This window comes from Heteronotia binoei, chromosome 10 (genome assembly GCF_032191835.1).
Source record: "Heteronotia binoei isolate CCM8104 ecotype False Entrance Well chromosome 10, APGP_CSIRO_Hbin_v1, whole genome shotgun sequence".
NCBI lineage: Eukaryota > Metazoa > Chordata > Lepidosauria > Squamata > Gekkonidae > Heteronotia > Heteronotia binoei.
Window position 1 is genome coordinate 33609586 of NC_083232.1, and position 23436 is coordinate 33633021.

Here is a 23436-nt window from a genome sequence, read left to right on the forward strand (position 1 = left end):
AAAGTTCTCACCCCTCTTCCTTCTCATCTTTTTCACATGAAATTCTGTAGGCTAGGATTGAACCTGGGACCTCATCTGTACTAAGCAGCTGTTATTTCAGTGAGCTACCACTCAACACAGGACCTTTCAGCACTGTTTTATAAGATTCCAGCATGAATTGCGTAGAAAGAATGGACTTTGCCCTATGTTCAGAAGAGCTAAGTCCTTTTTTTGTCTGCACCTGTGGCTTAAGTGAGAAGGGCAGGGAGAGCTTTCTGAAGTGAAAGATTGTGGTCCTGGACCTGATGAGTTTCCCTTTTGTACCTAAAAGTGTTGCTGATGACAAAACTACCCCCAATGTCATCCTCATCTTGTGGAAGTCACCTCTGTTTCTCTCAGGCTGACACTGAAACCAACATTCAACTGCTTCCAATTACACAGTTTCATCCCTGCTGACCTATCAGTCAGGTCACACACTGCCTCCAATGTTGTGATACTGAATGTTCTCCTGTGTCCATGTGACCACCATCCACGTATTTGTACACAAAGGCTCATGTATTCTTTGTGGTGTTCTCAAGACGCCGGGGGCAAGGGGATGCATTGGTCTTATGTTCTGAACCATCCTGGGAAAACTGTGGCCTATCAGTTCTACATGTCTGTTTTCTCACTAATACGGCTAGCTATGTGTTGAGATAGCTATGTGTTGGGGTTGGAATGACAGACTTTGTTTCCATATCTGGCTCTGCCCTTTTCTATTCTCTGGTTCTAAGCTTCCATGGCTAACATTGTGGCCTTGTTATGTCATGTCATGAATGCTGGGTACAGTTCTGGAGACAGGTATTTCTATATTTGCACTTGTCCCTTTCTCTGTTCCTGCATTTTCAACTTTGCCACTTGAAACTTGAAGGACGGTGACTCCATTGCGCCCACATTAGCCCTGGCATAGCAGCTGCCACTATAGCAGGACCACAGGATTGCCCTATTACAGGAGTCCTTTCACTTGCTTTTGCAGAATGACTGAAGAATATATATTTGGAAAAGAACACAGATTCATCAAGCCCTCAAACCCTGATGACAACAAGAATCCTGTCTGTAGTATCTTTGTAAAAAAAAAGGAGTAAAACCCATTCAAAACTGCTTACCTCTATCCCAGGTGATATCCTTCTATATCAATCTACAAGTCATCTTAAGGGATCATGAAGCAACTAGTTTCATAATTAAAAAAAGAGAGGCTCTCGCTCTCCTAGAAGCTTGTAATTCATCAATTAAAGCCTGCCAGTGATGAAGGTATAAGTCATAACCCTCAGATCATATCTAATTAGAAAACCAGAGTGGAGCTGAGGGTACAGTCCTGGACCAGGGCCTGGCCAAGGAAAACTGCTCACTTGGTGACTTAAGCCTAGTAACTTTTTCTCACCATAACTTACTCTCATAGGGTGACTGCGAGAGCAAAATGGAGGAAGGGAGCAAATAAGTGCTGCCAAGACCTTTTTGGAGGAAGAACAGGATAAAGAGACATAAAAAAAGATAACTAGAAATATCTTCTGATGAAGAAGTAGCAGAAGAAGAGGAGGAGGAGGATATTAGATTTATACCCCACCCTTCACTTGGAGTCTCAGAGCGGTTTAGAACCTTCTCCCCCTTCCCCTCCCCAATAACAGACACCCTGTGAGGTAGGTGGGGCTGAGAGAGCTCAGACAGAACCTGCTCTTGAAGGAACAGCTCTGAAAAAGTTATGACTGATCCAAGATCACTCCAGAAGATGCAGGCGGAAGAGTGGGGAATCAAACACGGTTCTCCCAGATTAGAGTCCATGCAGTTAAGCACTACACCAAACTGGCTCTCATCCATAGGAAAACTGTTAAGAGAATGCTTCATTTTGTTTTGATCCACCTCAGCTGAGAATCATCAAGGAATATATGTATTAAATTGTCACTAAAATATGTCATTTTATTTCTATGAGCTGCTTCAGAAACCAATACTGAGAAGTGGGGTAAAAATTTAAGTAATCAATTAATGATCCAACAAAGCTATATATACTGAAAAACACTGGCCATTCAACTGATCATGTGTTACTTATATGCCAACATATTGATATGCTCTATCTCTTCAATAATAAGTAAATGGATGAACAAAACCATTCAGGCAGCCAATTTATTTCTGTGCAGCCTGGTCTTGGGACTCACCACAGAGGTTAAGGATACAATTATAAAACTGGAATGTCTTGGAAATGATGGTTACATAGGTAAAACGTTTATGCCCCCTTTCTTGGAAACAGGTTAAGAAAGCGTACAGAGCATACTTTAGTTTCTGTGTAAAAGAGCGGAGAAGTAGAAACTTCTTCAATTAACTGTGAAACCCAAATTTATGCTAAGGTAAAAATAAAAAGCTGAAACTGTTAAAGGGAATGAAGCTGAACATTTCTGAGAAATGCACTTAATAATCAAGTGATGCTCAGCTTTGATGTCTACCCAAATGCTCTGAAACTTCATTGTTCATATTTCTTTCACCATCCATGAGGTTATCTCATTCATTCTGCTGGGCTGCCTGGGAAGGAGTTTCTTGCATGCCATCTTCCTAATGTCCTAGTTTCAACATCTCCTTTAAGCTTCTTCATCAGCATAGGCTGTCTTCTCTCTTGCACTCTTTCCTTTGAAACTCTAATCCTGCACCTTCAGCCCCTGATTTATCAGAAAGATCTTATTGCAGTTAAGAGACACTTATCAGAACATTAAAGCCTCATAGTAGGTGTTGGGGGATTTCTATTGTACCCCCAACAATATAAAACACCAAAATCAAAACCCTGCAGGAACTAAAACAACCTGTAATTATCAGAAGGCTAATACATACTCACTAATAAGTTTTAAGACCTCATAGATAAACTTTATCTGACTCCAGGCTTCTCAAAGCAAAAACAGTTTATTAGACTCCAAGTTTCTCTTTAGACAGAAGGCAAACTGTTTAGATACCATTAGTACAATTCAGTTTCCTCTTTAGACAGAAGGCTTCAGATATATTGATAGAAAGGCAGAACAGAGATTACATTAGTACAGTTGCTCTTACAGTTCCTTTAGACTTAAGAACACTCCTTTAGAAGGCTTAAAATATACGGACAAAAAAGCAGAACAGAAAATAATTTACACAGAGCATAAAGTATAAAATACAATAAAGCAATAATGAAAAATATACATCCCAATAGGACTTAGCCTTCTTAGTCTACATTTTCCCATTTTAAAATCTATGTCCCAAATCCCTAGTAGATGCTATGCTCTAGATTATAAATCTGAGCATTTTCTCTGTTTTTGAGATCTCAAACCAAAGGTGCTTTAAATCAGCAAAGGCTGTTTCCTCTCTTAGGCTGCTCAGCAGAAGAAACTGTCTCTGCAGAGCAGTCCAAGATTTTAAGTCCCAATTAGTGTGGCATAATCTGACACAGAGGGAGTCTTGCTACCCTCTGGTCCAGATCAGCAGCATGAACCAAAAAATCCACAGCTTAAGTAGACTTTTATGACCTCATACCCATACCTCGTGACCTCATACACACAGCTACTTGTGTCATTCAGCAGTAAATAATTTCATGGCCAACCATCAACAATAAACAATAATGGCTAGGAACACCTCAGGCAAGCAGTTCCCTAAACCAAGTTTCTGGGTTTATGCCAATGGCTGCCATATTGGTTGACCTTGTACCCAGTTACCCCATCTGGCCCTCTATAGATGCTGAGAGACTGAAACCTCTGGTGGCCAAATGCATAACTGCAGTCAAAACTCATAGGGCGTTTTCGCACTCACCTTCAAGTGGTGCGACCACCCTCCTCACGCCGGCGGATCTGCAGGGATTTCGCACCAGAAGTGCCGGCGCACCCAAAAGAGCCGGCGACTTCCGTCGCGAAACCAGCTCAAACGTTTTCCTGCTTCTTGGCGGTTTCCGTTTGAGCTGGTTTCGCGGCGGAAGTCGCCGGCTCTTTTGGGTGCGCCGGCGCTTCTGGTGCGAAATCCCTGCAGATCCGCCGGCGTGAGGAGGGTGGTCGCACCACTTGAAGGTCAGTGCGAAAACGCCCATAGAAAAATATAGAGGCTTCTAAGGTGTTTGAAGAGCTTAGTGCTCATTTCATAAGAGAATGGCTACTTTCAGAAAGAGTTCTTGTAGCCAATTTCATAAAGAGTATATTTAAAAATATGTTTAAGACCATAAAGAATATGGTTAGGATCATAAGGAGAGCCAACCCAAAATAAATACCGCCACAGTAGGAAATAAATAAGAGACTTGGGGTACCCTGAAAACTAACAAGATTTGGCAAGATCCATCTACATTTTAGGCATGGAATGGACTCTGAAGTTCAAACCCCAATGCTGGGGGCCCCTGACTGCATCCCCAGGCATATATTCTAGTGACATTTAAATGAGATGCAAAGAGCACTGCCTCAGAGGATCATGGTTATCTCATCTTGTCTGTTGTAAAATATTAAATATTCAGTGCTGTTATTAAGAATGCATGACCATCCACAACTATGTATACACACATCTGTTTAAGGATAAGCCAGTTCCCAATATTCCTATGCATTCCAGTGAGACCAACAGGACTTGCTAAGCAAAGTTCTAAGCTAATACAGTGGGCTTGCTTTGTGGTGGCTGGGGTCAACCCAAGCCAACAGCATTTGTGAATACATGCTCCATCTCTCCTCCCATGTATTGAATGGTAGCCAAGAGGTGCTCTTTGGCTGTGGTCAGATGTGCACTTTGATCCAATAGTGCTGCTGTTCCCTTCCAGATTGAAAGTGCACGATCAGACAGCAACATCTGCCTCCCAGTCACTGGCACCCTGTTTTGGCCCACCTTCAAATTAGAGTTATTAGGCACTGGGGAAAGTCCAGTCTATAAGGATGTCAGAGCTTTCACCCTGCATTCCCAGATGTCTGAACTCCCCTGTTGTGAACTCAAGTCATTTTCACATATGTGTGTAAGTGTCCCCTAGGCCATCAATCACCTCTTGTGCATTTCTGCATTTAACATTCCGTCAGGATTGAGAGCCCTGGTGGGGAGGGGTTGGACAACCTTGAAAATAGCCCCTAGTTAGGCTCCCATATTGGCAGGGAGGCTGGTAACCCTACTCCCCACCCCATTTTCCCCAATGCCAACCGTGTTAGCAGAAAAAGAACTGCTGTTTGAGAGCACCCTATGATTAACATGAGAGTAAATGTACTGAAAATGGGGCTACTCTCATGTATGATGCTTACACTTCCCCCTCCCATGTATTCCAAGGAACAGAAGCAAAGCAAAGGAGGCTGAGAGGGGCCAAAGTACTTGGCAGAGGGATTGTGTAACTGTCAGAGCTTCAGATACATGCTTATGTGCATGCAATGAAAGACCAAAAAAAGGATGCCTCTGGACTGCCCACTCCATGGTTAATGTGCAGCAACAATCTGAACAGTTAACCATAGGCCGTTTTCCCACTGAGCTTACCTCGGAGCGACGTCCCTCTTCACCGCGCAGCGTCTGCGTGGATTTCCCACCAACTGCTCCGAGGCTGCTCCGAGGAACCAGGAAGTTCCCGACCTTTTGCGTCGCAAATGGAAACTGCTAAAAACCAGTTTACGTTAGCGACGCAAAAGCCGCGTCTCTACTTGGTTACTCAGAGCAGCCTCGGAGCAGTTGGTGGGAAATCCACGCAGACGCTGCGCGGTGAAGAGGGACTTCGCTCCGAGGTAAGCTCAGTGGGAAAACAGCCATAGTGTGAGTGTACAGGAAGGCAGGTTAAGGGTGCCATGTTTGGGCAAACCTCTCAGGAACAACTAACATCAGATAAAATAGAAGTGCAACCAAATCATGCCAAGTCTGTTGTCTGACTGCAACCTTGAATTGTTTCAGTGGTGGGAAAACTTCCCTTGTATTCCTGACACTGGGTAGCCAGGCCTTGCAAGCAAATTACAGCAGGTACAATAAGTTTCTGTGCAAAAGGAATACAAAAAAATACTGTTCAAACCTCTCCATAAGCTCTCTGCAACCTAAAAGCCCTCATTCCATATGCTACTCATTTTGCTATGCTTCTAATCCTTGTTCAAAGGTTTTCCCTACCATCACTTTCCAGAAGAGAGAAAACATTTTATATATCTCTTAATCTAACTAGTATATTATCCCAACTTCTACTTATTGTAAACACATGCATGGGGGGTGGAATTTATCCTCACACGAATCTTGAGGATTTTCACCTGTGAAAACAGAAATCGATTCAAGCCTTGGGAAAGAAACTCCAAACACTCAGCAGCTGGATGAAGTATACCTCCTTTAACTTTCATGGGTATTATTATTATTTCATTATCAAATGGTGAGGAAAAGCCTGCAATGTGCGAAATTCAATGAACATTGGTTGGGGTACTTGTGGGGGGGGCAGCATATAAAACTTCACAGAAAATACCACATAGGCAACTATGCAAAGGAAAGCTTTTTAAAAAAAGGAGAGAGGGAGATCATTCTAGGGCTCACTAAATTGTGGCAAGAATCCTCCTGCTCCCTCATGGCTGCCCAGAGATTAGTAAAGCTCCTTCCCTCCAATACAGCCACTTTAAAAAAAAAAAAAAAGCAGAAGGGATGTAGTCTAATACTATAGAAACCCCCAAAGTGGCTCAGTAGGTTGATATCTACATTCTGTCATGGGCTGGGTGCAGGTGCGAGCAAGTCCAAGTCCAATCCTGGGTCTAGCCAAAAGTTCCAATGAAAGCTGGGTCACAAAGCCAAGTCAGGGAGCGGAAGGCGAGGTCGTCTAGAGCTGGGAGTCAGGATACCAAAGAATCTGAGTGAATGCAGGGGCCGAGGTGGACATGTGTTGTGCCAAAACAACTTGTTGCTTCCATGGAGACCCCAGCCCTGAGCAGGGGCTAAATGGCCCTCTAGTGGGCTCCAATTAAGAGCGGGGAAGCTCCTGCTAATACTCAGGGTTTAACGACCGCCTTCCCCTTAGGCATGCGTCCCTCCACTGGGCTGGTAAGCGGCGGCGTAGGCATTCCCTTAATCATGCTACTTACAGGGGTGAGTCAGGCAGGTTCCCTGCTTGCAGCTGTGCCTGCTCCTCCTTTGCTGCTGGGTCAGGTGCGAGGGCTGCTCATGTCAACCTCCAGAGCACTAGAGGGGCTGGCTGCAGGCTCAGATACCAGCTGGTCCTCGTCGCTCATAACATGTTCCTTATGTTACAAGCAAGTTACACAGTAACACAAAACTGACTTTCTCTTTAGAATACTGGTCAACAAAAATGCTTGCTTTAATGGGCCTTTGATCGGGGTGACCTGGAAAGTTAAGATGGCCCCAGAGCAAGCCAGGCTGAGGGTCTCTTGCAGCGCAATGATTCCCAGCTGCAAGGGAATCGGCTCAGATCTGGACAACGGAGCCATCAATGGGTGTCAGCTTACCCATTGCCTCTCCCCACACTTCCACTATGCCACATCTGAGCCAAGGGATTTCTGCAGGACAGGCAGAGCTTATGTGCTTGCTCCTGGCTGTCCATGCTCGTCTGAGGAAGTAGCCCACCAGGAATTTCCCCTGCAAGTTAAATAGCTGGTCCGCCCCTACCTTTGATGGCCTCTGGCTGCTCCCAGCCAATGAAATTTGCATAACACCTCACTTTCCACGGATAATGGGGATAACTCAAGGAATGTCTTTTGTGTTTATAGCATTTCACCAGAGAAACAACTTCTTTTGCATCTGGCAGCAGTGGCATGGAGTTAGCGTGTGTGTGTTGGGGTGGGGTGTGGGGGAGTTGCTGTTCCTTTTGGAACCTGATGCTATTTCAAGTCCCCTGCGATTACCTAGGTGTTTACAATCTGTTCACTCTGCACAACATTTGTATTTTGGAAGCAAAAGATTTACGAAGCCACCATAACTATACAGGATTCTCCCCTTGCAAGGAAACTAACAATATAGCAGCTGCTGCAGAGGACTGTGAACCCCTTGCATGTCTCCAGGATAGAAGCCTGGTTTGTAAGCTTATCTTTAGTTGAGCTTCTCATTATCCAAACATTTTTCATTGCACCTAGGACAGAGCAGCTTCTCTGAATGATCAGTATTCAAGTGGGTAAGCATCCTCAGTACAAGCACTACTTTGTGGGGGAAGCATGGGGTGCGATCACTCTTGTGTTAGCAGAGATATGTAACGTTTCAGAGTCTGAATGAAGTTAGAGTCTAGCGGCACCTTTAAGACCAAACAAGTTTTATTCAAGGCATGAGTTTTCAGGAACATGGATACTTCCTCAGATACAATGAAATGGAATTTAGCAGTCCATACATATAATGCAGAGGATGAACAGCAAATTAGCATACAACATATTGAAGGACCGATTTTTCACTAGCATTGCTCTGCCCCCAGGCTTCTGTTTCCCCCAGTGCAAGTGACTTATTTCCCACCAGTTGCTCCTCATCAGCATTTTGATGTGGGGCTCTCTCTAGTTCCCACATGGTTTTGTGATGCTGTCTTTTAAGGATGACAATGCCACACGGGGAATTGGAAGGAGCCCCATGTCAAAATGCATCCGCGGAAATCGATTGCTTGTGCTGAGGGAAAACAGAAGCCTGGGGGCAGAGCAACGCTAGTGAGAAATCGGTCAAGATGTTTTAACAGATGGAAACAGGAATAACAAGTTCAGCTGGTCACCGTTATTTGGATTTAATTCTGTGGGGAAACAGTGTAGCAAATAAAGATGTCAAAATTGGAGATAGAGATCATTCTTAGTTGTGGAGTGGTAAATTCCATTTCACTATATCTAAGTTAGTGTAGGTGCACATGAAAGCTCACACCTTGAATAAAATTTTGTTGGTCTTAAAGGTGCCACTGGGCTCAAACTTTGTTCTACTGCTTTAGCCCAACAAGGCAACCCACCTGTTTCAGAGTATGGTTAGGCATGGGACTATCGATCCTTCCATATGGATTCTAAAAAGCTGAATGAAAAGATCTCCCAATTGGATGACACATATTATCCCCACATAGCCTACCTTGAAAGTAAATATATCGAATTTTGTTTTGTTTTCATTATTTTCTTCTTACAAAATCCTAGAAACCAAAAAAGTTAATACTTGTGAGCAAAGTACTTTGACATGACTACGTGTATGTGTGCATGCAAGTGTGTATGCAGTTTTCCCTTCTGGTGACAGCTCTTGTCAAAAATAGGGTCTCATGGCCTTTCAGCTCAGCTTTTGTGTGTTTGTGTGTGTGCGCGCATGTTCAGGGGATATGGAAACAACTGTAAGTGGAAAAGACTCCTATGTACAGACTTTTGGACCCCAGCCATTGTTTCCTAGGAAATACTATTAATTAAGGCTTGAGAACTGAGTTAATAATTCAAACACTCATTAAAATAGTTCCATGAACATTAACCCGAAGATTTGGCAAGCTGAAGTTGTCGGGCTTTAGATCTGTCTGAGCTACTGAGCTTACTCAGTTTTAGCAAAGTTTCCCTAACTCCTCATTAGTTTCTTAGTTCCTTTGGAGACTAAGCTGAGAAGAAACCTGGTTCAGAATTAATGAAGAGGGATGATTTATCTACCCCAGCCAGCATATCTGACAGACCAGTTTTGTACAAGAGACAGGTTTCCTCAAAAACCCTGTTTGCATTACAGCAAATGCAGAGACCCCCTGCATGTACACATGTACATCAGTTTGTAAGGAAGAGCCAATGCTCTTAATAACTGAAAGTAGGGACCAGCACCTGAATAAAGGTGCAGTTTCAATCACAGGCTCAGTTGCACACACACTGAATGTAACATGAGAATCATTCAATGCATGTATAAAGAAAAATTAAGTATGCATGGCCACCTTTTCTTATGGATTTTCAAGGTATGTTTATCTAGTTTTGATATTCTCATGCCAATAGAATTCAGTCTGCATAACTTCTTCTCTCTCCTCAGAGGGAAAGGAGCTTTTCCATATCCTTAGTAATCAGAAAGGGAAAGAGCTTCTTATGTGCTGATGTCATCTTGTCTTATGATCTTCTGAGTACTGTAACATTCTATCACCATGGCAAGGAGTCATATCTCACTGCACACGTGCACCCTCTGGCCACTGCTCCAATGTTGGCAGGATCCTGTTCCCCATTGTTAAGCAGCAAAACAACATATTACACATTTTGGCCGCTGACTTACGGCTTCTTTCATTTCACCTCAGAACACATCTTTGTATTCAGACAATGGCGCCAGTCCAACTACAGTTAGTCCTGACAAAATCTCAGAGAAATGCATGGGACTTTAGTTACTCCTAACTAACACCACCATGATTTTAATGGGGCTTAGTCACAAGTGCCTTCAGCTAGATCAGTGATTTCATAGTTCATATTATTAGAGGATGAGCTACATTGAAAACAAATCTCGAGAATTTTCTGGCATCCGTTAACAGCTCCCATCTGATGCTGATAAACCACACTGCTGACATGGCCAGCCAAAAATATGTTCTTTAATCCAGAGGACTGTGAAAGAAATGAATATGAAAAGGGCAGGACACTTAATTCCTGGTCTCTGTCTAATTATGCAGAAGGCAGGATCACCTTCACAGTTGCTAGCAAAAAGTTCATTGCATTCTCCTGGAGTGAGGGGTTGAATGCATGTGATTTTTATATAAGTCTCATAAATTTAATTCTGGGGTAGCTGGTCAATGACTTTAGCCTTGAACAGTTCAAACTCACAGCCAAAGCTTGGTGTAGCTATCGCTCCACGTTCATCTGCTGACAGATGGAGCAATTTTGGAGGCAATTGTCCATTAATATATAGAAAAAGTCAGCTTTATCTTCCAGAGCATAATTCTTAATAAAGCAATTTTACTTTAAGGAGTGCCTGGACCTTTCCATCTTCTATCTGGATCAAGGTTTGTGTCCAATAATTGCTAAACTTTTTAAAAAAATTAACCTGACTTTCTCCCAGTTCAGGACCCAGGGGATCACAAAAACAGCACAATGCTTAAACAGTGCCAGTGATGACCTCTATCAGTCAGACAGTTCATACACATCAGTCCCCGAAGACAATTATATCCCTTCAAAAGCTCTTTTAAAGAGCTCTGCTTTACATCTTTTTTCTAAAAGACAGGTGGGTCACCACCTTTTCTATTGCCTCTGACATGGTATTCAGAGCATAGGTTTGCCAGAAAGAAAGCCTGAGCTTGGACAACCATCATTCTTGCTTATACAAAGAATGCAAAACAGATTCCACTGCATGATGAAAGGACAGTTCTGCAGGTATGAGGAAGCCACAATCAGCTCCTTGAACTGAATCCCTGAACAGTCAAACAGCCAAGGTAACCCCTTCAGCAAAGGCATCACAAACTCACAGCACCTAGTCCCTGAAAGCACTCATGTTGCCTCGTTTTGAGACAACTATTTCTGAGTTCTCTTCAAGAGGGCCCCACATAGAACACAGTACAGCAGTCTGGTCTCAAGATTATCCAATCAGGCTGTTTTCAAAAATAGGGGATAACTTCCAGGCGAGGCCCAATGGGGAAAAAGTGCTGTTAGCTACTGTAGTCATCTCTCTCTCTGCTAAAAGGAAGAGCCAGCCCACCTCTTAAGCAGGTGACTTCCTATGCTGCCAGAGATTAGGGGCCTGGGATGCCAAAACTGCCTTGCCATGGCATGATCAGTGGCAGTGCTGGCTGGGGGGCCTACTTGCAAAGCCAGCGTTTCCCTGCCCCACTCCCATGAAGGAGAGAGAGGGGAAGAGAAGTGGTTACTGTCATGCTGAGCTCCACAAGCACTCAGTTCTTGGGGCAGCAGAGGCACCTTGTTCATCTAGGTCCAGACACCGCTGATAGGGTTGCTAGGTCTGACTCAAGAAATATCAGGGGGATTTGGGTGTAGAATCAGGAGACTTTGGGGATGGAGCCATGAGCAAGGGTGTGACAAGTACAACTGAACTCCAAAGGGAGTTCTGGACATCCCATTTAAAGGGCCCACACACTTTCTAAATGCCTTCCCTCCCATTTGGAAATAATGAAGGATAGGGGCTCATAGAATTGGACTTGTTTGAGGAGAGGTACCAGATGCTATGCTGAAAATTTGGAGCCTTGACCTCAAAAAACAGCCCCTTAAAAAGCCCCAGATATCCACAGACTAATTCCCTGTGAACCAGTCTCCATAGGGTATAATGGAGTGCCCGGCAGGCATTTCCCTTCCCTCCTTTCTGGTAACCCTGATGTGGGGGAGGGCCTCCAAACCAGGGGATCCCCTGCCCCCAACTGGGGATTAAGACAGCACAAACTCAGGGGTTACGGTTGCCCCACAACTGGGGATTGGCAATCCTAACCCCTGAGCTGTGGTCACTCTCCCAGCCTTCCCTCCTCCACTTCACCTGGCCTACCCTTCCATGCCCTGCTTCCATGAAGGAAGAGCAAATAACCACAGGCTCTACTGCCACCAGGCTCTGCACCCACCCAGCTCATGGGCCAGCAGACATGTCATTTCTAAGTGTACTTGGGCTGCAGTAGTAGGGGGAGTCTAGCATCGGGGAGGGGAGTCCAACTGGCTGGCCTACAACACCTTTTAAAAGCCTTTGGGCCAGCCCTGCTAAAAGGGTTGGACCCAGTAGTAATCCCAAAATTTTCACTAATGAAAGCTCCACCTCCCCACAGTGGGCAGTCCAGCTCTCTGTAGGATGTGAGACTTTTCAACTGGCATCATCTTCATCTTGTCAAAATTTCATTTCAGCACTCACAGCCACAGCATTAATGTATATACTCCAGCATAAACGAAGGTCCCTCAACATGCACATCTGAACACCCCACCCTCTTTCCTACCCTCTATCCCACTATAACCGAAATAATACTTACTAGTAGGGTTGCTGGTCTCCAGGTGCTGGCAGGAGATCTCCCAGATTTATAAGTCGTCTCCAGGTTTAAAAAGTCAGTTCTCCTGGAGAGAATGGTTACTTTGGAAGATGGGCTCTATAGAATTATACCCCACCGAGGTCTCTCCCTTCCCCATCTTCATCCCCCAAATCCCCAAGAATTTCTCAGTTCAGAGCTGGAAGCTGTATTACCAGAGATGCCTCAGTTTTATCTAAGTATGGTATTCTACCTACTACAGCAGTTTTTAATGAGGACCAGATTTATGAAAATAGACAGTATGAGAATGATTAAAGGGGAAATATTCTTAATAGCATCTTAAAACCACAATAAAAGATTGGGGGTGGGGAAGGAGAAGACATGAGGCTTTATTATCTTGGCCTTTGGGGACATGTTTTGGTCCAAAAAACAGATTATCTTATTTTATTCTTACTTGAACACAAATACCCAATGGGAATATAAAATAAAGACAACACTTGCGTTTGTGGTCTGTGCTTATAAAGGTTAATGTACTATGTGTTGATACTAATATTCCAACCCACCCATGAAATAATTAATTTCTTCTTGTCCCACAGATCTTGTCCAAGGTTTTTAATGGGCTAGTTACATAAAGATTTCAAGCAAATGGAATGCCTCTTAGGGACATGGGCTGAGGGGACTTGTGTCTGAAACAAGCTGTAAAACCTGTAATGTTTAAATTCACTGGCTTTCGGTATCTTTCCTGAGCACTATCTGTCCGATACAGGCAGATGCCTGTGACTTCATAGAGTGCCCAAAATGGCTGTGAACGAAATAGAAGTAAGATCTGGCCCTGGTTTACAGAAATCATTGTGCTGGTCAGAACAAAGCATCACAGCCCTTTCATGCAGTTTTAGGTATCTATGCCAGGTCTCATTGTTAAAAACACAACACTTCAAACGCAGGTTTTAAAAGGTGCTCCATGCATTACCCAGCTCAAGTTTGCGAGAACAACAAAACATGCAGGCCTCATTTTAAACAGGGACAATTCTGCTCATTGTGGCATGAGCGTCACACAATTTCAAAGCGACAGGCTCAATCCCAGGCAGAGTGCAGAAAAAAGAAAAGTACAGTACTAACTCTCTGAGAGGACTCAATTTTCATCAAGTACCTTTGAATGTCAAGTTCTGAATGGAAGGAGATCAACATGCACTGCAAAGCCTGTGGATCGAAAAAAGAGAAAGAAAGAAGGGGGAGGGGGGAAAGAATGTTTAATGTAAAACAAAGCAGAACAAAAGATGGAGTGGAAGTATAAAAGTGAAAATATACAGCAATAAAAAATAGCAATGTGGAGAAGAAAAGGACATGAGGCACAGATAATTAAGAAATGTGTCAATGGGATGGCAGAAAATGAATGCTGATTTTGGAACTGTGATCTTAGAACTGTGGAATTCTCTCCCTGCCAGCCAGTTTTCAGTATTTAATATAAATACATCAGTCTAATGGATGTACACTTCAGTGCACCTGATAAAGTAGACTCTGGCTCATGAATGCTCACTCTGGAACAACTTTTGTTAGTTTCCAGGATGCCAATGGACTTCTGTTTTATTTTGCTGCTAAACAGTAACACAGCTACTCATTTGTATTTATACAAGTCAAGTCAATTTATACTTTTCTTATACAAACACTCCAAGATGACATTTTCAGTTTTTTCCACCTACATTTTTGCTGCAGCCCAATACCTGAAACTTCTGCTCCTTCTTCCCTTTCAGTCCCCAAACACCTTTGCACACACAGATCAAACGTCCTCAGATTCACAGAACAGAATCATAGGGTCATGGAGTTCGAAGGTACCTCCAGGGTCATCTAGTCCAACCCCCTGAACTAAACACTGATGTAACCTTTCCTTCCCTCCTTCTCATTCCACCTGCCCTATTTTTTTAAATTGAACGGATATGTACCAAACATAAAGAGTTAATACGAAGACAGAAATAATTCAAATTAAAAGAAGGGGGGAGGGGAGAACTACCTCAATGCTTTAAGCTTTGGATGTGCATGATACACACAAATCCAGGAAGCAGAAGGGAGCCGTTAAGATCCAAAGGGAGCATTCTCTCTTCCTTTCACAGTGTCAATGAAAGGGATTCACCACCTGCATCTGTTCACTTCATGTGGAAATATGTGCCCCAAGTTGTGCCCATATGGATTTCTCCCCCAGTCTGAAGATCAAGCAGAATGTAGGGTTGCCAACCTGAAGGTGGTGGCTGGAGATCTCCTGAAATTACAACTGATCTCCAGGAAACAGAGATCAGTTCCCCTGGAGGAAATGTCAGCCTTGGAGGCTAAATTTTATGGAATCAAAACCCTGTTTTGCTCCCTCCCCTGCCCAAATTCTGCCTTCCACAGAATCCCTAAATCTCCAGGGATTTCCCAAGCCAGAGCTGGCAATGCTAAGTAGTGCAATTTTTACTTCATAAATTATACCTCATTTTGTTCTTTGCCATAACCAATAGGAACACGAGAAGGAAAAAATTAAGACATACATAGGACCAGCCTGAGCCCTTCTGGCGTCCTAGACAGGGCAGCACAGCTCTGCCCCCATCTCTGAGTCCCCGGACCTGCCACCTACTCGTGAGTAGCGCCCGCGCTGCTGCCTACTCGCAAGTAAGCAGCAGGCACGGGGCTACTTGTAGGTGGCAGGCGCCCCCAGACAGGTGCCCCCCCCTCTGCTCGCACCTCCCCTGAGTTCGCTGGGAGGATGCCCTACCATACCGGCTTTGAGGTCTGCATGTGTTTTGAAGAGACCTCTGGAGGAAGTTTCTTCCCGCCTTTTTTATTTATTTATTTTATTTATTTATTTAGAATTTATATCCCGCCCTTCCCACGAATGGCTCAGGGCGGCTTTTCCGGAAAAGAGGAGGAAGAACTTTCCTCCAGAGGTCTCTTCAAAACACACGCAGACCTCAAAGCCAGTATGGCTCAGGGTCCTCATGGTGAGCTTCTTGGGGCCAAGCTGGAGTTGGTAGCTGTGGTGGAGGCAGGGTGAGCGGGGGGGGGGGGGCAAGCGGCAGCTGGTGGCTGTGGCAGTGGAAGAGCGAGCAGGAGGGGCAGGAGCTGGCAGCTGCAGCAGGAGGCAAGCAGGAGCTGGTGATTGCGGCGGCAGGGCAAGCAGGGGGGTGGGAGCTGGCAGCTGCAGTGGGTGGCAGGGTGAGCGGGGAGCGGGAGCTGGCAGCTGTCTCAGCAGCAGGGCGAGTGGGGGGGCAAGCGGGAGCTGGCTGCAGTGGTAGTGGTGGCAGGGCAAGCTGAGGAGCAGGTGGCGACAGGGCGAGCTTCTGAGGGGGGCGGGACCGCGGCAGGCAGGAGGGAGCTGGTGGCGGAGTCAGGGGGGAGGGAGGCAAATTAGGCAGTTGTCTTGGGCACCAGGAAGGGAAGGAAGTCCACTTCGGCACCCCCTTCCTCCCGGCACCCTAGGCAACCGCCTAGTTGGCGAGCCAGCCCTGGATGCACAAAAGGCAAAAAAGTAGCCATATACAAGTATCACGTATTGTGTATGTATCCATACTTCTGTCCAACAAGCTAAATTTAACTAAATATGTATATATCCTAAACCTCGTAAAGATGCATATTTGAGAAGTGATCAGGGTTGCCAACTCCAGGTCAGGAAATTCCTGGATATTTGGGGGCAGAGCCTATGGAAGGCAGGGTTTGAGGAGGGGAGGGAACTCAGTGGGGTTGTTTTACTATACAGCCCACTTTCCAAAGCTGCCATTTCCTCCAGGGGAACTGATCTCCGTAGAGCTCCAAGCTTCCCCCAGAAGCTGGCAGCCCTACATTTTATATCGGCACTCTCACTCATGCTAAAGAACGTGGTTTCAATCCACTTCAGTGACCATTTTCAAGGAACCCTATGGTTATACTCAAATTAGCTAAATTTGGCTGGCTTGCCATCAGAACTAGAAAGTCACTCATAGCTCTGAAGGGAAATAGGTAGGCATTCTCTCTCTCTCTCTCTCTCTCTCTCTCATAGTTGGTAGTTTTTAAAATGTTTCATCCCATTATAAACTGTATGTATGTTTTATAATTGATTAGCAATTTTACCTCTGTTCTCTCAGCACAATTTATATGGGTTACTATAACCGACATTGGTTTTTATCTGTATTGTGTTTGCTGGCTTCTGCTGTGAATAAACTTAAACAAGTAGATCTTGCCATTCCACACAGTAAAATCTGGTTGCAAAGTGCAATCCACTTTCAAAGTGGATTGAAAGTGTGTTATTTAGTGTGTGTGAAAGTAAAGAACACCAGCATGCCATAATAAAAACATCCTCCTTCAAGGAACATTTTAATTCATGGCCCTGTCATTATAACCAGCTAAAGCTTAAACTGATTAATCTACTACCAGCAGAATAATAGTATGAAAGTAATTCTAAAATGTGTTAGACAGAAAATTGAGGTTCCGTCTCCCTTTTCAAGAATCAATACTGGAAGGAGACTGTAATGGAAACAATGGCTGGATCGGAATATGCAGATGCTGGTATTTAAGTTGGAAGGACCTTGGCTTTTAAAGAGCTTAGGGAGGAAATTTGGGATCAAATGCAGATTTCCTGCTGACGAAAATTTTTGTGGGAAAGCAGTATTTCCTGATAATGCTGTTAATGTCGGGAGAACGAGAGGAGTGACAATTCTGCTGAGCATGGGCCAAAGGCTAATGGGACTGGTATATATTAATAGCACACAAATGTTGCAGCCATGGAAAAGAGTGTATCCGATCATACAACTGACAGTGGGAGCCTAGATGAATAGTAAGTAGCAGACCAGGCAAACTGTTGGGAGAATTAGGAACCAACTGGAGGAAAGTAATGAAGACTATTTTGCAAATATGCCCAAGGACAACAGCCAGCTCTCACTGGACTAGAAAACAAATGCTATAAAGCTAATGGAAACTTGTGAAACATATAAATTCAGATTTGTCAGGCTACATACTTCCAAAAAACTATCACAAGCTCCCCCCTCCCCATATCTCTCAAAGTACATACACATATGCTCCAGTCCCAACTTGTTAAGCCTTACAGCCAAATACTGGCAGCAAATAGCAAAAGGGGGGGGGGGCTCTTTTTAGCCACCTATATATAGATTTATGGGTCTTGGGTGAAGCTGTTTGCACATGCTTGAAATTTCTTTCGCTGGCCCAAACTTAAGTTAGTTGATTTCAGCATTTCTTTGTCTTTTTTATGTCCTTATTTTAAAAATAGACAGTTGCACAAACTTGAAATCTGTTGCTTTTGCTCAAGCCCCACCAGTTCCTTTTGTTGATTCTCTACCTGAAATCATTACCTTACATTGCTGGGGAAATTACTTCATTGCTTGGAAAAATGATTCCTCGTAAGCCATTTATGACTTATTGGAAATAAGAAACACACAGAGATAAGCTGTAAAGAAACCAAGATCATATGTGTATGTGTGTTTTTAAAATAAACTAGTAGTGATTTGAAAATGAAGAGTGGGCGAAAGAAAGAACTAAGATCCATTCCAAGTGCAGCAGAATTCCCTTTATTCGGTTCTGTTGTTTTCCTGTGAGCTTTACTTAAAGTGACCTGGCTAATCAAAAGAAATAGCTGTTCTGTAAGGCACATTAAACAAAGCAAAGAATAGCAGCATCTAGTGAGATGTTCACATCAGGTCAAACAGCAAAGACGTAATCTTTTCATATCCTCTAGTTACATCTAATGGCTGCTAATCTTCCAGAAGTTTTTCTGTCTTACACCTCATTGTGACCTTCTCTGTTTGTTAAAAGGGCATTTCTTCTGAGTCCAAAGTTGGCACATCCAATTAAACCCAACAAAAGAGCTTCTGAACATAACTCTGTTTTAGTAGATTTTTATTCTGCTGCTCCTTCAAGGAGTTTAGGGCAGCAGGCATCAGCCTCCCTTCCTCCATTTTTTTCCTCACTATACCCCTGTCAGGTAGGTTAGACTGAGAGAGTGTGTCTGGTTCAAAGTCACACAATGAGTTTTATGGCAAAGTGGGGTTTGAACCTGAGCTTTCCAAATTCTACACTCCAACTGAGCTGCCCCAACCTTCATAAGTATTTCTGGAATTCTGACATGGAGCAGTGAGCCAAGCTGAAAAATGGCTGCCATGGGAGGTGAAGACACACACACAAAGACCCACACAGAGCAGAAACCCAAACATAGGGGACAACAAGAGGAGTAATTTTTAAAAATATACTGTGAAGCAGGAGTGAGAGAGGGAGAAAACACTACAGCAAGAACTGCTGCCCAAACAATGTTACTTTAATCCACAAAGCCAATGAGATCTTCAGTGGCTAACCAGAACCCCTGCTGGCCCCACCTTCCTTCCAAAAATACTTGGCGGGCACTAGCAAAGATGACAGTGGAAACCATCATGCCCATGCACATCATATTGGGGATCCCCACCCCACTCTAACCACTGCATTTAGGGTTGCGAGGTCCCCTTGCAATCATGGCAGGGGGATTTGGAGGGGGGCGTTCCAGGGGGTGGGTGGGACATCATGCACAATGTCCCCAATGTGATGTCATTACCTGGAATTGCCCTGCTGGCTGGTGGTGGATCGAAGCCTCCAAAAGCAGGGGAACCCCCCTGGGACCTGGCAACCCTAACTGCGCTAAACTGATTCTAAATTTCTGCTTTAAAAATGGATAATATATAAATAATGCTGAAGAGCAGTGGTATGCTACGATAATTTGAAACATGTTTCAGACTACCCTGAAGCTTTACAATACTGCTTAACCAGGAGGCTTTGGCTTGGAGCAACAGCTGTTATTTGAAATCATGGTGTTTGTTGGGGAATCATTGCCTAGCAATATTACCCAGACCAGCAAAGCAGTTTTACCCTAATGCTACATTTCTGTTCTACCAAGACCTTGGCAGATTCCACATTTTTTTCCGAATGTGATAGCAGTAAAAGGAATGCTAAGGGACAAATCCACACAGTGTATGGGAGTCTTGGATATAACAGGCATTGAGATGTCATGCATAAAAATGGTTACACAGGTGTAATAATTCAGCTGACCATAAGCGTAAACCTGTGAAGCACTAGAAGATATGGGCTGCGGTCCATGAAAGCATATGCTTATGGAGTATACCGTAATTTTTGTTAGTATTTCAATTTAGCAAAGCTTGGGAGAGATTAACATGTGACTGATGTTTCATTAGGGTTGTAGGTCCCCTCACCCATCTGGCAGGGAGATCTGGGGAATGTTTTTGTGGTAGGCGGGATGTCACATGGGGGACACTCTGGTTTTCACCTAACTCTATGGTTAAATTAGGCTTAAACCACAGAGTTGGCCAAAACCTAGAGAGTCTCCTGCATAACGTTGCCAAAATCACGACAACACTTCCAGGTGACATCACTGCATCTGGGACATCACATGGTGACATCCCTGTCTAGAGGAGAGGTTTCCCCCACTGGTCAGCTGGTCCACGGTGGGGAGAAGCCCCCAAATCTGGGAGATCCCCTATTGGGGCTTGGGGGCTGGCAAATCTATGCTTCATTATGTCAGCCTCACAATTCTAAAGTGTACTTCAGTCTAGTAGGTGGTGATATATGATGACTGCAACAGTAGAAAGCCATTTACCATGTGGAACATCCCTAGCATGTTTCGAGTTTCCATGCCATTCAACAATAGGTGTTGATCTGCAGGAACAGAAATTTATGTTTGCAACAGTAAGTGCAAAAGCTTTTACAATGTAGGACCATTTCTCAGGTGCTGCAAATTATTAAACCACATAAAATACCAAGCAGAGCATGGACTGTGTCCATTGTAAACATGATAATGTCACTCTGGTCTTCAAAGATTTCCGTGCAACTCCTGTTCTTCAAATAATGAACATGTACACTTGAGTTCATTTTATAAAACAAAACCACTTGATAGCAACACACTTTTTGATGGCCATTTTACATAGGCTAAACCCTGCTGTGCATTCAACAGTGAGTGTCAACTAGTCCTGGCTCTTTGATGAGTTTAAGTGGATGATATGCATTTGTAAACCCAACTGTGTTTCCAAATGAACTATGACAACCTTCAAGGTAGACACCTAAAGATACATGAAGTATTCTTCAATTACTGATGAAAAAATTATTTCCCACACTTGGATGGCCCAGGTGAGCCCAACTTTGCCAGATCCCAGAAGCTAAGCAGGGTTGGCCTTGGTTAATACTGGGATGGGAGACCACCAGAGGAGTTGAGGGCTGCCACACGGAGGCAGACAATGTCAAACCACAACTGTGAGTTTGTTGCCTTGCAAACCCTATAGGTCACCATAAGTTGACTGTGTGACTTGATTACACATTTCACCAAGAGATGTATGAAATATAGTTTGCAGTCTTCCATCATCTCCAAAGCAACTTTGCACCGATTGCTATTCTAATTTCACAAACTGAAGAACTGAGACTAACAAGCTAAAAAAATGAAACAAATTGCTAGGTTATATGAAGAGTTCCTGGATGGTGGATGCCGTTACTGTATGATGGATGCCGTAACTATATATGTTAATTTAATCCTTTTTTAATATTTAAAATTGCTTTTAAATAAACGTATTCAGTTGAGGGGGAAACAACTCAAATACTATAGATTTATTAGATAGCTTGCTTGAGTTAGGACACTTTGGAGAAAGAAACAGCGTAATCTTAAATTCAATGGCCTTAGAAGAGTGTAGCTCTGCATAGGACTGTAGTGTTAGATAGACACCCAAAAAAGTTTCAGTCCTCTTTCATGCTCTTTGTACTGAATGTGAAACTCATTAATGCTAGATTGCATATGGAAGAGAAATCAAATGGCCTTTCTTGCCAATATGAACTTATATTAGAGTTACAAACTGATTTACGGAAAAGCCCATTTAAGCCGCATGTATGAAAGTGCTCTGACATTCCTCCAACCTTTTTTTCCTAGGGAAAGAATGACATCGGCATCTGTTGGATTGGTTTGTAAAACTGAGTTAAAGAGAAGCTAACTGAACACAAAGGCTAACATGTTTGAGCACTTTGCCAGGAAGGGAAGAACAAGTTACATAAAAATGTGTAATTTTTTTTTTCTTCTGTATCAACCCAAAGTCTGAGCTTCCTCCGGCACTGTTTCAGAATCAAAGCTGACAGCATTCTGTAAGCTTGACAGCAGAGCAAAACCTCTTATATAGCCTTTGGGTGAGGGAAGCCCAGTTATTTTGTACCAAACCATCCCAATGACAAGGTTTGTATATCTACCTTATTATTTAAAAGGTTTTCATTGCATTCCTCTCTTCTTTCAATAAGCACCTGTCATCCACCCATCAGTTCCATCAGTGACACAAGTTAAAAAATGGCTTTGTTCAGCACGCACTAGTATATACTTGCCGAGTCTATACAGGAGCCAGACAGGAATTCATTGCTACTCCTTAGCTACCTCCAAACAATTAGTGATTTTTATTCTTTTTAGATAATGGCGGAAAAATGCCTGATCTTGCAGACTCCAACTGGCTGATTAACTGAGCCAGTTTGGTGTAGTGGTTAAGTGTGCGGACTCTTATCTGGGAGAACCAGGTTTGATTCCTCACTCCTCCACTTGCAGCTGCTGGAATGGCCTTGGGTTAGCCATAGCCACCTCACAGGGTGTCTGTTGTGGGGGAAGAAGATAAAGGAGACTGTAAGCCGCTCTGAGTCTCTGATCCAGAGAGAAGGGCAGGGTATAAATCTATGGTCTTCTTCTTCATCATCATAAGAACATAAAAAGAGTCCTGCTGGAGAAGACCTGCAGGGTATCTAGTTTAGTATCCTGTTTCATATAGTGGCCAACCAGTTAGGGTTGACAGGTCTGACTTAGGAAATATTTGGAGACTCTGGGGGGTGCAGCCAGGAGACTCTGGGGTGGAGCCAGGAGACTCTGGGGGTGCAGCCAGGAGACTCTGGGGTGGAGCCAGGAGCAAAGTTGTGACAAACACAACTGAACTCCAAAGGGAGTTCTGACCATCACATTTAAAGGGACCACATTCCTTTTAAATGCCTTCCCTTCATTGGAAATAATGGAGGATGGGGACTTCTTTTAGGGCTCATAGAATTGAACCCCCTGGTGTGATCTTTTTGAAACTTGAGGAAAGGGTAGGTTGAGGAGAGGTACCAGATTCTATGCCGAAACTTTGTTTTCTTGTTGAGGCTTTCCATTTTTGAAATGGCTCCAGTATTCACATAGCCTTCTTTTGCAAACTCAGGATGGGCAACAAACACCTTATTATTTGATGGTTTTAAGATTTTAATGAATTAACATATATTACTTCATTAAAATCCTAAAACCATCAAATAATAAATTACAATTTAGCAACATTAACTAACACAATATTGCAATATTCCAGAACTCCATTCCAGTCTGCTGATAATAGCTGATATCACAGGTATCTTTTGGAGCCTCTACTTAAAAAAAACAACAACAACAGCCCACCCCGAGTCCCAGAGATCTGTTATTATTTACTGGATTTATATCCCACCCTCCCCGCTGAAGCAGGCTCAGGGTGGTTACTGATTGATTCTTCATTATATCCTATGTGGATCGGTCTCCCTAGGGTATAATGGAGTGCCCAGCAGACATTCAACCTTCCCCCCTGCTTTCTGATAACCCTGAAGTGGGGGGAGGGCCTCCAAGCCAGGGGATCCCCTGTCCCCAACTGGCGACTGGCAACCCT

At 43.7% G+C, this 23436-nt stretch overlaps 1 protein-coding gene across 7 annotated transcripts in view; it reads right to left on the minus strand.

Moving 5' to 3' along the window:
- KIAA1217 (KIAA1217 ortholog) overlaps positions 1–23436 on the minus strand; it is a 570030-nt gene that overhangs the window by 164255 nt on the left and 382339 nt on the right. The window contains exon 4 of one of the 7 annotated variants that reach the window (XM_060248356.1): positions 13886–13966. The exons of 5 other annotated variants lie outside the window; for them this stretch is intronic. In XM_060248356.1, coding sequence (XP_060104339.1) covers positions 13886–13966 — 81 coding nt within the window. Of the gene's footprint in view, positions 1–13885; positions 13967–23436 lie in introns of those variants that run through there. One more of the 7 variants, XM_060248361.1, reaches the window with a different exon arrangement.